Source organism: Amblyomma mixtum, chromosome 7, assembly GCF_055824585.1.
Source record: "Amblyomma mixtum isolate Tamu chromosome 7, ASM5582458v1, whole genome shotgun sequence".
In the NCBI taxonomy this organism is placed as follows: domain Eukaryota; kingdom Metazoa; phylum Arthropoda; class Arachnida; order Ixodida; family Ixodidae; genus Amblyomma; species Amblyomma mixtum.
Genome location: NC_143018.1, coordinates 138,501,498 through 138,514,914, shown reverse-complemented (window position 1 = coordinate 138,514,914; position 13,417 = coordinate 138,501,498). Strand labels below are relative to the sequence as shown.

General features: G+C 49.1%; 1 protein-coding gene across 1 annotated transcript; it reads left to right on the top strand.

Annotated features, from left to right (window-relative positions):
* Positions 1-11,164: 11,164 nt before the first annotated feature.
* Positions 11,165-11,998, top strand: LOC149337691 (uncharacterized). The gene has a single exon (XM_089554493.1). The coding sequence runs from the start codon at positions 11,165-11,167 to the stop codon at positions 11,996-11,998; it is 834 nt and encodes a 277-aa protein (XP_089410619.1).
* Positions 11,999-13,417: the final 1,419 nt, after the last annotated feature.

Genomic DNA, 13,417 nt, shown 5'->3' with positions numbered 1-13,417 from the left:
AAGTTTCATCAAGGTTTCAAGACCTTTTGCGATCGCTTTGTTACGCTTTAGACCCGGTATGGCTGGCGGAAATCAAGTTACGTACCGCCAGAAGATTCGCTGCTCAGATGACAGAATTTTGGTGGGCTAAGTGCATCCAGCAAGCCATAGCCTGCACCGGAACATCGTGCAAGGCGAATAGTCCAAGAAGCCTTTTAGTTCTGGACGATGTAGCGCTGCCTGAGGAGGTGGCTGGCATTCTTAGCAAGGGTCCGAAGTACAGTTATGAGCCGTCGGTTCCAGCTCACGACCTGTTGGCGTTCAATCGTCGTATTTCAAGCAAGGTCAACGGAGAGGGTCGGGAGAGGTGCCTCCTGGAGGGAGTGGAGGCTCTAACAAAAACTGTTTCCACGGCTTCCACGAGGCATATTGTAACGCGGCGGCCAGCCGAAGAATGAGGTGTGGTGAACGATGGCTATGAGATGATTTAATGGCCGCTGGCCTAGCGCGGGCGCTCCGTCCCGCGCCACTGCCAGCTTCGTCTTCGTCACACTACCCGGGGCCTCCGAGCGATCGTCCCGATCGGTGACGAACAGACGGCGAAATGGCGATGGTCTTGAGTGAAGGATCGAACAATATGTAGAAGATGGTGCAGTTCTGGCCGCCACAATGAGAAAGATGAGGGAATGAGTCCCGGTCCACGAAGCATCCGGGCCGTAGGGTGCCAGGAGCTGACGGCCGAGGTCTCTGGACGCACCGAACGGCGGGGGCAGGGGGGCGGTGTCTTCACGTCTGGGTCTTGGGTCAGTGGGGTCTTGGGTCGGTGGGGTCTTAGGTCGGTGGGGCCTTGGGTCGGTGGGGCCTTGGGTCCGTCGGGTCTTGGGTCGTCGTGTCGTGTGGTCCGGGCGGGGGACGGGGCTGGGGTGAGCGGCGAGGTCGGTTCAGGTCGGGCGGGCTAGGGCACGGCCGTGCGGCGCTGACCAGGTACTCACGGCCGACGTTCACGGCAGCCCCAGGACGCCGAAGCTCCGTGACCAGGATGGCGATGAAGGGATCCCAGCACCTCCACCAAATGTAACGCGGCGGCCAGCCGAAGAATGACGCGTGCTGAACGATGGCTATGAGATGATTAATGGCCGCTGGCCTAGCGCGGGCGCTCCGTCCCGCGCCACTGCCGGCTTCGTCTTCGTCACAATATCAAAGACCCAGCTAGAAGCGTAGTTACCTTCTTCAGGCATAACAACCTGCGGTTACTTGAGGCCGACAAGAATGGAGGATTCGTCGTCCTAAAAGAAGATACGTTCAACGAGAAAGTGGCACAAGCTATCGCTAAGAACTTCGTACGCGTCAAGCCAAGTGCCACTAGGATCAAAAGCAAGGCTTCAGCGCTGTGCAAAGATCTAGATTTGTGTAAGCTTGCAAGCTCCATTATCAACTGCAAAAAGGAAGCGCTGTCAGTTTTCTTCACGGCAAAAACGCACAAGGACTCTGTGCCGTTTAGGACTATTGTAAGCGAGAAGGGTTCTTGGCAGATGTTAATTAGCCAGTTTCTGCAAAAACATCTTGGTGCTTTACAGATTGTGGACCCTTTTGCGACAACAAACTCCGGTGAATTAGTAGGATTCTTGGATTCCACTGCTAATATTGGCTACGCCTTTTCCATTGATGTGGAAGATTTGTTTTATTCAGTGCCTCATAATGAATTGTTCGCGGCCGTCAAAGAGTGCATTGAGTGTTCTGGTGAAATAGCGTTCCAAAACTCGGCTGGGGTTTCTGTAGATAGCTTCATGTCCCTGTTGGAATTGTATTCGCAAGCCACCTTCATCTCTTTTAAAGACAGTTTTTACATTCAAAGACAAGGCATTTGCATTGGATCCTGTGTCGCCCCGATCCTCTGCAAAATATTTTTAGCCGCTATTGACCGTTCCTTGAATGTAGAGCTTACTAACCATGGTATTCTTAAGTGTTTTAGATATGTTGACGATTTTTTAATTGTTTTTTCGAAACAAAAAACGCTGACTTACACTGATTCAGTTAGCAGTGTTTTAACTCTTTTTGGACAATATGGTAAAGGCTTGGTTTTCACGCACGAACTCCCAACCAACGGTTCATTGCAGTTTTTAGACATTAAAATGCGGGTTGGCTCGCAATTATGTCTGTTGGAAATATGCTCCTCGAGCACAGAAAGCACTACTTCCATTTGATTCTGCACATTCAAAGATTGTGAAAAGAGCAATTGCAAACTCGTGCCTAGAATCAGCCTTAACCAAATCATGCGAGCATGAAATGCATTCCAGCTTCCATAATCAGATCACCAGGCTGCTTTCAGCCGGATTCCCCTGCGCGCTCATCACAGCGGTAGCCGAGAACCTTCTCCAGAAGACAAAGAAAGGCAAGCGTAGCTGTGACCTTGAGCGCTTGCGGAGTGCAAAGCCGACGGTGCTTCCTTACATGCATAAAGTCGCTCACAATTTAAAAAAAGTGGCAAACAGGCATGGTGTGCCGGTGGTTTTTTCGGCTCCAAAAAAGCTTGCTGGGTTGGGCCCCAGGACCACCGAGGAAGGAGCCCCACGGAGCGCATGTACTATAAAACATGCGGAACAACACGTCAAATGTGCCACGGGCGTGGTGTATCAAATCCTGCTCAAGTGTGGACGCGTGTATGTCGGCCAAACTGGACGCTGCATCAATGAGCGCGCAGGGGAGCATGCACTTTCTGTAAGAAAAAGAGACGGGGCGAACTTGCCTGCCCATTGCATTTCATGCTGTGGTTGTGAGCCGATGCTCAAATACATCAAGATTCTGGGCAAGAGCAAAAGCAAAATAGCCCGCGATCTTTTAGAAGCTTTCCACATCAGAGAAAAAGGCGGAAATTGTATTAGCGATACCTCGGTCACCTTATATGATGGCAAAGGAATTTTATCCGTAGTTTTCGCTGACCTATGCAGGCCTGACTTGCTATCCCCTTCCCCCATTCCTTTTTTTTCCGTCTCCCTATTCTGTTTTGCACGTGTGTATGCTGCATATATATTCTGTCGCGAAAGCAATAAATCTAGTTGATAGTTTGCGCTCTTTCTGTCTTCTGCCTCTTCCTGTGTATGTTTATTCGTGTGCGCAACGCCATTCCAAGAAAGCCCTAGCAAGGGAACAGCAGTTCGCCATTGGTAACGAGGTGCTGGAAGTAGTAAGAGAATATGTCTACTTAGGGCAGGTAGTGACCGCAGATCCGGCTCATGAGAGGGAAATAACTAGAAGAATAAGAATGGGGTGGAGCGCATATGGCTGGTTCTCTCAGATCATGAATGGTAGCTTACCAATATCCCTGAAGAGAAAAAGTATACAACAGCTGTATCCTACCGGTACTCACCTATGGGGCAGAAACGTGGAGGCTAACAAAGAGGGTTCAGCTTAAGTTAAGAACAACGCAGCGAGCTATGGAAAGGAAAATGATAGGTGTAACGTTAAGAGATTGAAAGCGGGCGGAGTGGGTAAGGGAACAAACGCGGGTTAATGACATTTTAGTTGAAATCAAGAGGAAGAAATGGGCTTGGGCAGGGCATGTAATGCAAAGGCAAGATAACCGCTGGTCCTTGAGGGTAACGGAGTGGATTCCAAGAGAAAGCAAACGTAGCAGGGGACGGCAGAAAGTTAGGTGGGCGGATGAGATTAAGAAGTTTGCGGGGATACAGTGGCGGCAACTGACAAAGGACAGGGTTAATTGGAGAGACATGGGAGAGGCCCTTGCCCTGCAGTGGGTGTAGTCAGGCTGATGATGATGATGACTACAAAACTATAGAGCCAGAAGAATGCGATATCTCCCACCGCGCAAATCTCTCAGCAGAGAGGAAGCTGTCACTTGGAGATAATTACAAACAGGCTTTTTCCCAAACCTACATATACTACCAAAATGCAACCTACAATATCCTCGGACAAATGTCCCTGGTGCAACGAAAAACCTACTCTATACCACATCACATGGGCCTGCCAAAGCATAGATGTGGTCGCCAAAATACAAAACCCGGGTGCGGAGCAGTGGGAGACTCTGCAGTCCAGCGACCGCTTGAAGACCAACAAGGTCTGGTACAGTGAGCTCAATGGGCGGCAGTGGCCAGCGGAGCCCTGGACTGAGGGCAACCGACGACTGATTAGAGGCGGACGACTTCGACAGAGAAGGCTCCTGGGGGTAGAACCAAGACGTCTCTGAAGATGCCCCCATACCGCAGGAAAAACCATTAGTGAAAAAAAAGTTTTCCCTTCCTTCCTTCCAACGGGAAGGCGCCGCGCTGAACGGGCGATGGCGTTCCGTGGGCTCCCTGGCAGCACTGCAACACGCTGTCGCGTTCCACTCCTAAGGGCGAAGCTTATGCGTCTTCGTTTTTTTTCAAGTTTCTCTGTGTTTTTCCTTATATTCTTTAAATGTTTGATATTCTTTAAATGTTTTTGTATATATATTTATTTTTATCTTTATATTTATGCTTTAATTGAATTGCTTATTTCGCTAGATATAGTTTCGCGCCTCTTATTTGTTTTCAACCTAATTTCTGTTAGGTTTTACTTTCCTTGCCATGCGCATAAATGTAAATCCCCTTTGTCATTCCGGCTTTCTTCACTACATGTTTATCTTTGCGTGGAGCATTGTACACTCTCTTCATCCTTTTACTCGATCTGCATTTTTTATCTCTTCATTTTTGCCGCCTGATGTGTTGTTCTGCAAACTTTGACAACTCTAGAAAAAGCGCACTTTTGCAACATTTACGTTTCAGTACGTTTCCATTGGCATCACGGTGCAACCACTGGCGAGAAGGTGTTGTGGGGCTGGCTCGCCTTCCCCGCACTGACGTGATTCTTGTCTCGTGCTACATACCTTACTACAGTGGCAGAGCGCCTGGTCCACAGATAGGATGGATAGCCCACCTTCGCGGAGCATACCCGGGACGTGCTCCCTTGGTTGGGGGGGGAATTTAAAACCCCGCATCCGACTTGGGGTTATCCCTCCTCTAGTGTGCGAGGAGATGTAGTGCTGGAGATTTTTAATGAGGCAGAGTGAATTCCTCAGGCACCGCAACCCGCCGGTGGGATTATCTCCAGTCTCATCCTTCCTCTCCAGACCTAACACGGTGGTGTGTACACACCCTGAACCCTTCCAGATTACTATTTTTGATTTTGACCTGTTATCGCGAAGTTTCCTTGCCGGCTCAAAATTGAGCGATGCAGGGAACGGCGGGTATTCGTAGTTCGACGACTGACGAGCACGTTTGTTGCTCACGCTGCTGCCGTTCTGTTTAGTATTTTCCGGGCGAAAGCATCCAAAATAAAGAGCTTCGTTTGCAAGTTTTGTATCCTTCTTCCTGACCGCAGGGCTGCCTTCACTACAACGTGAGATCTGGTGGTGGCACTGGGTAGCATTCCGTGTTCCAGACACCCCTGCAAGTCGTAACGCTAGCCCTCTGTCTCATTCACCGGAGGACCTGACTCCAGTCCACCGCGCAAGCCGACGCCTGCTAGGAGACGCCCCTGACTTCGGGACTCTGCCCGAGCCTACCCGAAAGCGAAAGCCGACAGCAACTTTCACCATTAACTTGCTCCAGAAGTCGACTCCAATCATTCTGCAGCAGCCCCGGTTACCACCAACCTTCGACACTTCGCCTGGCGCCGACCCCCAAGAGTGGCTGGAACAGTTCGACCGTGTTGTTATCTTTAACAACCGGGACGATGCCACGAAATTTAGGTACGTCTTCTTCGGCTTCGAGGGACCAGCAAGAATATGGCTTGAGAATGAGGAAGCTAGCCTTACCAACTGGGAAACCTTCAACGAGCAGCTTCTGCAGACTTTCACAAATGTCGCGCGAAAGGAGAGAGTCCAGCAGCTGCTACAGTCTCGCATACAACACCCAAACGATACGTTGCAGCGTACACTGAGGACATGAAGCGTCTCTTGCGGCGTGCCGACGGAAACATGAAGGAAGAGAAAAGGTAAACCTGCTTATGCGAGGAGTTAAAGAGCAATTCTTTACCGGCCTTGTCCGCAACCCACCGAATACCGTCGTGAAATTTGTAGAAGAGGCGTTCACCATGGAGCCCGAGTCCGCTAGTATGACCCCCAGCTTAGCGTTTTCTAAGCCAAATGCCCAGACATTGCTAACAACAATAACCAGCAGGAGGTTACACGTCGAGTCGTGCGAGAGGAGCTCTGACCTTTGCTGCCGACGGGAACGAAGCCAAAGCTTACATCGCTCACCAACATCATCCGTGGCGATGTTCAACAGGTCCTGGGTGTGACGCCGTAAACACACAGTCTCTGGAGCCCCCAGCCATGACTTACGCCACAGCATTGCGCCCTCCTGCACCTCGATCATGGGACCCAAGCCTTCATCGCCTTCAGTCAGCTGCCTTGGACCGCCACCCTCTCGCCCCAACCCGCCCATCCTGCGAGTGCTGTCCACTACGCTTCCACTGTGGCGAAGCCGGTCACATCCTCCGGAACTGCCCATACAGAAGAATGGGCATCCGATAGTTCTCTTACGACGCCTTACGACCCCGACCCGGCCAGAAACCTGTCGAAATCGAGGAGCGTTTGCGTCGGGAAGAATGCTCATCGCCGCGCCACCTATCACGTTCCGCGTCGTCATTGTCAATGCACTTTGTATATCTTGGGCGAGGCTATTCCGTGTGTGGACGCTCCCGAAGCCCCCGAAGGTTAAACTGAATAAAGCAGGCTCTGGAGGAAAGGCCGCTTCTAAGCGTGAGAACAAAGATCCTTCATCGACGAAAACGAGAGACTATGCCTCAACTACGACGACAAAACTGACGACGACGACGATGCGGCCATCCTTGAAGCATTTACCCCTGCCCAGGGAAGTAACGTCGGAGTACGCCCACCGCAGCCTCACTACTCACCGATGCCAAAATCGTACACCGAAGACAACGTGCGCGAACACGAACGCGAACACGTAACCTTTATGTTACTGTCGACGGTCACGCGGTTTCTGGCTTGCTCGACACGGGAGCTGAATACTCTGTCATGAGCGGGCGCCCCTCCCTGTCCGACATAGGAAAGGAACAACCTGGGATGGCCCGCTGATTTGCACCTCAGGAGGTAGCCTGATTACGCTGTCAGGACGCTGCACCGCGAGAGTTACAGTTAATGGGCGAACCTAGGCTACAACCATCCTAATGCTGCAGAAAAGGTCGCGAGGCGTGATTTTTTATTAGACCTCCTGAATGAATATCGGGTGACCATAGGCCTTCGATCTAAGTTTATCATGCTTTCCACAGACAAAGCCATGCCTGCTGCGACGAGTGCGAGTCATCAAGGTGCCTTAAATGTCGTCGACGAAGCATTGCGCTTGCCGCCCCGATTAAGTTTCGTCACCTGCGTAAGTATTGCAGACAGCGAAACTGCCGAAGGCGCAGTCGAGGGGAACATCCCGTTACTCCTTGATCGAGGAGTGGGCGTCGCAAGGGGGGTCGTCCAAATCCGAAATTGCCAAGCCCACGTGCTGCTAACCAACTTCACCGAAGAATACGGGCGTGTAAACAAAAATACGACGATTGATTTTCTCGGCGAGCTGGCAGACATCAGAAACATATTTGCCCTCCCCGTCCAACCATTATAGCCATCTGACCAAGGCCATCAACCCACGTTTTATATGAACACAGCATTACCCCGAAGCAGACAAGAAGAAACAAAGTCAGAGGGCACTTTGTTGACCTAAAGTGCGGTGAAGCGAAAGCCTTAAGCGCGGTGTTGCTACTTGTGTCACTGATGTGTGGTTAAAATGCAAATCAAGTACAGAAATGTTTTTTAATCTGAAGTCCTGGAGACACTGGAGGGCGTTTGGGACACATCCGTCTGATTCGACGCCTTTCTGCAAGCACTCTCCCGCGTCGTAGACAAGGAGAAATACATATGCGTTGGTAGGAAGTAGCGTAGCCATTAGCACGCTCGGCTGCGAAGCGGAAGAATGGTAGATCGAAGAATTTTTTTCTGGTCTTACTAGAAAATCGTGACACCTCTGCTGACAACTTTCGGTCGGCAACGTTCTGTTGACAACGATGAGGCAATAAAGGCTGTAGCCTTAAAAAAATACTCAATCGTGTTCAAAAGTAAAGCGATGGCTTCTCATCAGCATCGAATGTGCGACGAACTCCGCTTGCCAAGCACCGTATAGTCACAGAAGAAGACGCCCGAACATAGCGGCAGAGCCCCTACCGCGTATCTCCGCAAGAGCACCAAGATATCTGCAAGCAAGTTGAGGAAATGCTTCCTGACGACGTCATCCAGCCATCGAGGAGCCCCTGGGCAGCACCAGTCGTCCTAGTGGAAACGAAAGACGACACTCTTCGCTTTTGCGTCGATTACCACCGACTGAACAGCATTACGAAGAAGGATGTCGCCCTCTCCCCCGCATCGACGACACATTGGATTGGCTGTGCAGGGCTATGTACGTCTTATCGATATACCTGAAGAGCGGCTACTGTCAATTTGAAGTCGGCAAAAATAATCGCCACAAGACTGCATTCATCACACCAGATGGACTCTTCGAGTTCAAGGTGATGTCGGCCTCTGCTCCGCCCCAGCGACATTTCAGCGAGTATTGGATACGGTACTCGCATGCTTGAGGTGGCAAACTTGTCTTGCCCACTTATCTTACATTTTTGTCTTCACCTAAACTTTGAAGACCATCTCAGAAGGTTTCAGATAGTGCTGGAAACAATCAAGTCTTCCGGCCTAACACTGAAACCAGAGATGTGCCACTTCACCTACGAGGAGCTGCTGTTCCTTGGTCACGTCGTGAGCAAGGATGGATTTCTCCCAGACCCACAGAAGACGGCTGCGATCGCAGAGTTTCCACAGCCTAATGACAAGAAAGGTACACGCAGATCCCTTGGACTGTGCCCTTATTACCGGCGGGGCGTCAATAGCTTTTCGCGGATCGCTGCCCCTTTGACCCAACTTTCCAATGCTGCATTCTGGGTTTTTTTTTTGCGCAAAAGACACGACACAAAAGAAACGAGGTAGACAGGACAAGCGCTTGTCCTGTCTACCTCGTTTCTTTTGTGTCGTGTCTTATGCGCAAAAAAACCCAGAATGCTTAGGCACCAACTAGCCTGCAAAAACATACTCGCAAGTTATACCAATGCAGACGTGCCTTTTAAATGGGAAACGCCGCAAGCGGAAGCTTTCAAAGAGCTGAAACGCCACTTACAGTGCCCTCCTGGGATCGTCACTTTGATGAAGACGCCAAAACCGAAATTCATACCGATGCAAGCAGTGTCGCCTTAGAAGCGGTCCTAGTTCCGAAAAATGGTACACAAGAGAACGTCATCGCGTACGCTAGCCAATCACTGTGGAAAGCTGAAGCCAACTATTCAACAACCGAGAAAGAATGTCTCGCCATTATTTGGGCCATGTCGAAATTTCGCCGGTATCAGTACGGGCGACAATTCAAGGTTGTGAGAGATGAACATGCTCTCTATTGGCTAGCCAATTTGAATGATCCCTCCGGCCGCCTTGCTCATTGGAGCCTGCATCTTCAAGAATCCGACATAACGGTATTCTGCAAATCGGGCCGCTGGCGTTTCCACGCAGACTGCTTGCCGCGAGCCCCCGTCGACGCAGCCCGGAAGAGGTATACGACTACGCTTTCTTAGGATCGGCAAGCGCCAGCAGTTTCGCGCAGCATCAGCGCTCAGATCCTGAGCTGCAAAGCCTAGTTGATCATTTGAAAAGCAAGACCGCATCGCCTCCCCGAGGTTTCAAGCGCCGACTGTCCTCCTTCGCCTTTCACAATAATGTCCGCCTGAAGAAGAACTTCACGCCCAACAGGACAGTGCTTCTTCGTGTCGTGCCCAAAAATGTCCGGCAAGAAATTCTGCACGAAATTATGAACCGACTGCAGGGCATCTTGGGATTGCTCGCACGTTGCGCCGCATCCGGGAGTAGTACTACTGGCTGCAGCTAACTGCCGGCGTATCCCATTACGTGAAAACGCGCCGCGAGTGTCGCCGACGCAAAACGAATCCGATTAGACCAGCCTGCCTCCTGAACCCCATACCACCTCCAGCTAAGCCTTTTCAGCAAATGAGGATGGACCTCATCGGCCACTTTACGGCCTCATCATCAGATAACAAGTGAATCATCGTGACCACGGACTACATGACCCGCTACTCCGAAGCAAAAGCGTTGCTGAATGGTACCGCCACAGAAGTGGCAAAATATTTCGTCGAACGAATTCTCCTGCGACACAGCGACCTCAAAATGCTAATCACAGGCAGAGGAACGGTGTTTACAGCATAGCTGACGCAAACCCTTATCATCCTATCAGCGTATCATCCGCAAACCAACGGACTCACAAAGCATATGAACAAAACCGTCGCAGGCTTGCTCTCCATATCTCCGTGTCCAGACGTCGGACATCATTATGCTCTACGTGATCTTCGCCTATAACACTGCCTTCCAGGAGACAACTAGGTCTACTCCATTCCAGATTGTATAAAGCAGGAAGCCCACGACAACCCTCGACGCAATGATCCGGCACGTTTTACACAAAGACAGCCTCGACATGTCCGCCTACCTTCATCGCGCCTAGCAAACCCGAAGACTTGCGCGGCTTCGCATTAAAGACCAGCAGCACATCGACGCCCGACGCTACAATCTGCGCCGACGAGACACGCATTAAAGACTTGGCAGTAGCGGTGAAGCGTGTGTACACTTCGCTAAGTCTTCTTCTGCTTTCATCGCAGGGCACATACTGCAAAGTTGTTTTAAAAGCCATCCGGTCCAACGCCCGTGCGAGCATGGGCTTTCCAGATACTAGGAGGCGTAATCGCTGGCTACGTACGCCTGCTACTTGCTGCTTCGTCTGCGCCTGCGTAGTCGTCTTCGACTGGACCCTACAAAAGGATCCCCTTCATCCCCACAGCCTTCACTTGGCAGTAGCGGTGAAGCGTGTGTGCACTTCGCTAAGTCTTCTTCTACTTTCATCGCAGGTTAGTGCAAAAAAGAAATTTACACTTCCACTGGACTACTTCTGTTCTACGCTTCGTCGCTGCTGCCAATCTAGAAACCGCTCATTACAAGTGTAGTTACGGGTGTCCAGTGCATTGTTTCCATTTCGTGTTTCTGTGTGCCGGTTTTTCTCTTCTTTTTTTGTTTTGTGCAAAGAAACTAGCCACCTTGGTCATGAGTAAAGAAATAGGCAAACTAAAGGAAGACATGAGAACTGAATGGGCTAAATTAAAGGAGGAACTGAAACAAGAAGTCAAAGCTTTTCGTGAGTCCCTTGAACGAGACTTGCGAAGTGAAATCCGAGAACTGAAAAATGAGCAGAGAAATATAACCCAGAGTATGGAATTCGCACATCAAACAATTGAGGACCTGGAAAAAAAGCTGGACGATGAGGTAGCAAAAAATACGCAGCTAAGAGTTGCAAATGAAACTCTCCACGCAAAGTGTTCATCCCTGGAAATCAAAATAGACGATCTCGAATACAGGCTTGTTCAGTCTGAGCAATATTCCAGAAAAAGCAACCTTGAAATTCAAGGCGTAATCAAGAAGGAAACTGAATCACTCCCCGAAATACTGTCCCACATTGGCACGTTGATAAGTGAGCCTATTGAGGAAAGCGACATTGAAATCTGCCATCGCGTTCCGACAAAGAAAAACGTCAACAAGACCAACATCGTCGTCCAGTTTAGATCACGAGCGAAGCGTGATGCTGTTTTGAGAAAGGCTAGGAATGAACGGTTCACAAACACTGACCTTGGTTTCGAAGATACAACCGCAGTTTATGTAAATGAACATCTTTGCCCAGCGCTGAAAAAACTTCTTGGAATGACCGTGAAAAGGAAATACGAACACAGCTGGAAATCAGTTTGGACGAACAACGGAAAGATTTTCGCGAAGCAAGCAGATAATACGCCTATCATTCAGATAGCGAGGGAGTGTGATGTCGAGAAGATTGTTTCCAGGCAGATAGGCGACACATCGGCTCGTGACGAGAGTGGACAGGAATGATGACTCTACAAAGCCAGAGCATAAGTTGCACAATGAATTATCAAGAGCTCACTTTACCTACCGAAGTCAAATGTGATTTCCCCTTGTGCGAATCTGTTATTCATATAAACACGCGCTCCGTTGGTAACAAGGAGGATGATATTGCTCTGCTTTTGGATCAGTTTCGCTTCAAAGTTGACATTCTTATGATTTCTGAGACATGTATTCAACTGATTGTAAAATGGTAAATATATATGGCTACGATAATTTTTTTCTTAATCGTCCAGTAAGACGAGGTGGTGGCGTGGCAGTTCTTGTCAAGAAAAAAAAGAAATGTTGCCTGCTGTCGGATTTCAGCACTGTAACGGATGACTATGAAATCGTGACCGTCAAAAATAGGAGCGATGTCATCTGTGTGCTATATCGCCCTCTGATTGGTAATATTTCACGCTTTATGAAATTTTATGAATCTTTTTTGGACTATGTTTGTGATAGTAACCTTCGCCTGATCTGCGCTGGAGATTTTAATATTAACATGCTTGAAGAATGCAATTCTGTTTCCGAGTTTAATGACATTTTGGTTTCATCAGGTTTCAAAAATTTAATAATCACGCCAACTCGTATCACAAGAACTACAACATCAGTACTTGACCTCCTTGTAACTAATATCGATACCACTGTTTACAATTCTGGCACTATTGCGTCTGACATAAGTGATCATTGTCCAGTTTTCATGGCATATTCTACCCACTCACCCAAATCTATCAAACAAAAACAGTCCTTTATTGCTCAGCACATCACCCAGAATGGTTTACAGGCATTTCAACAGGACCTTCTTTCACCAGACTAGTCACCTGTGACCAATAAAACGGATATTAACGATGCCTATAATGAATTCATTACTCGTTTTGTGTGTGTGTACGCTAGGCATTTTCCATTGAAGGTGCACAAATCTTCAAAAAAAGCCAGGAAACCATGGGTAACTCGAGACCATTTAAAGAAAATTACAAACAAAAACCGCCTCTACCATTCTTTCTTGAAGACACGCTTAGAAACAACCTTAAAAGAATTTAAGAAAGTCAGAAACGAAGTGAACAGTGAACTTAGACGGGCAAAGTGTGCATATTACGAGCATCGATTTACCCATGTTGCCCGGCAGAGCCCAGACATTCCTTGGAAGGCTATGAACGACGTCCTCGGCCGTGAGAGCAAAAATTATACGCCAGATACTGTAATGGTAGATGGTAATGAATTACGGGACAAAGCTCTAGTAGAACACTTCAATAATCAGTTTGTAAACGCTGCTGTCGCATGTAATGGCACCCCCTCCACAAATTCGCACCATAGTGTTTGAAACTATATTCCTCCAGCCAACTGATGAATCTGAGATATACAGTACTTTTATGTGCCTGCGGAACAGTAAATCATTAGACATTCACG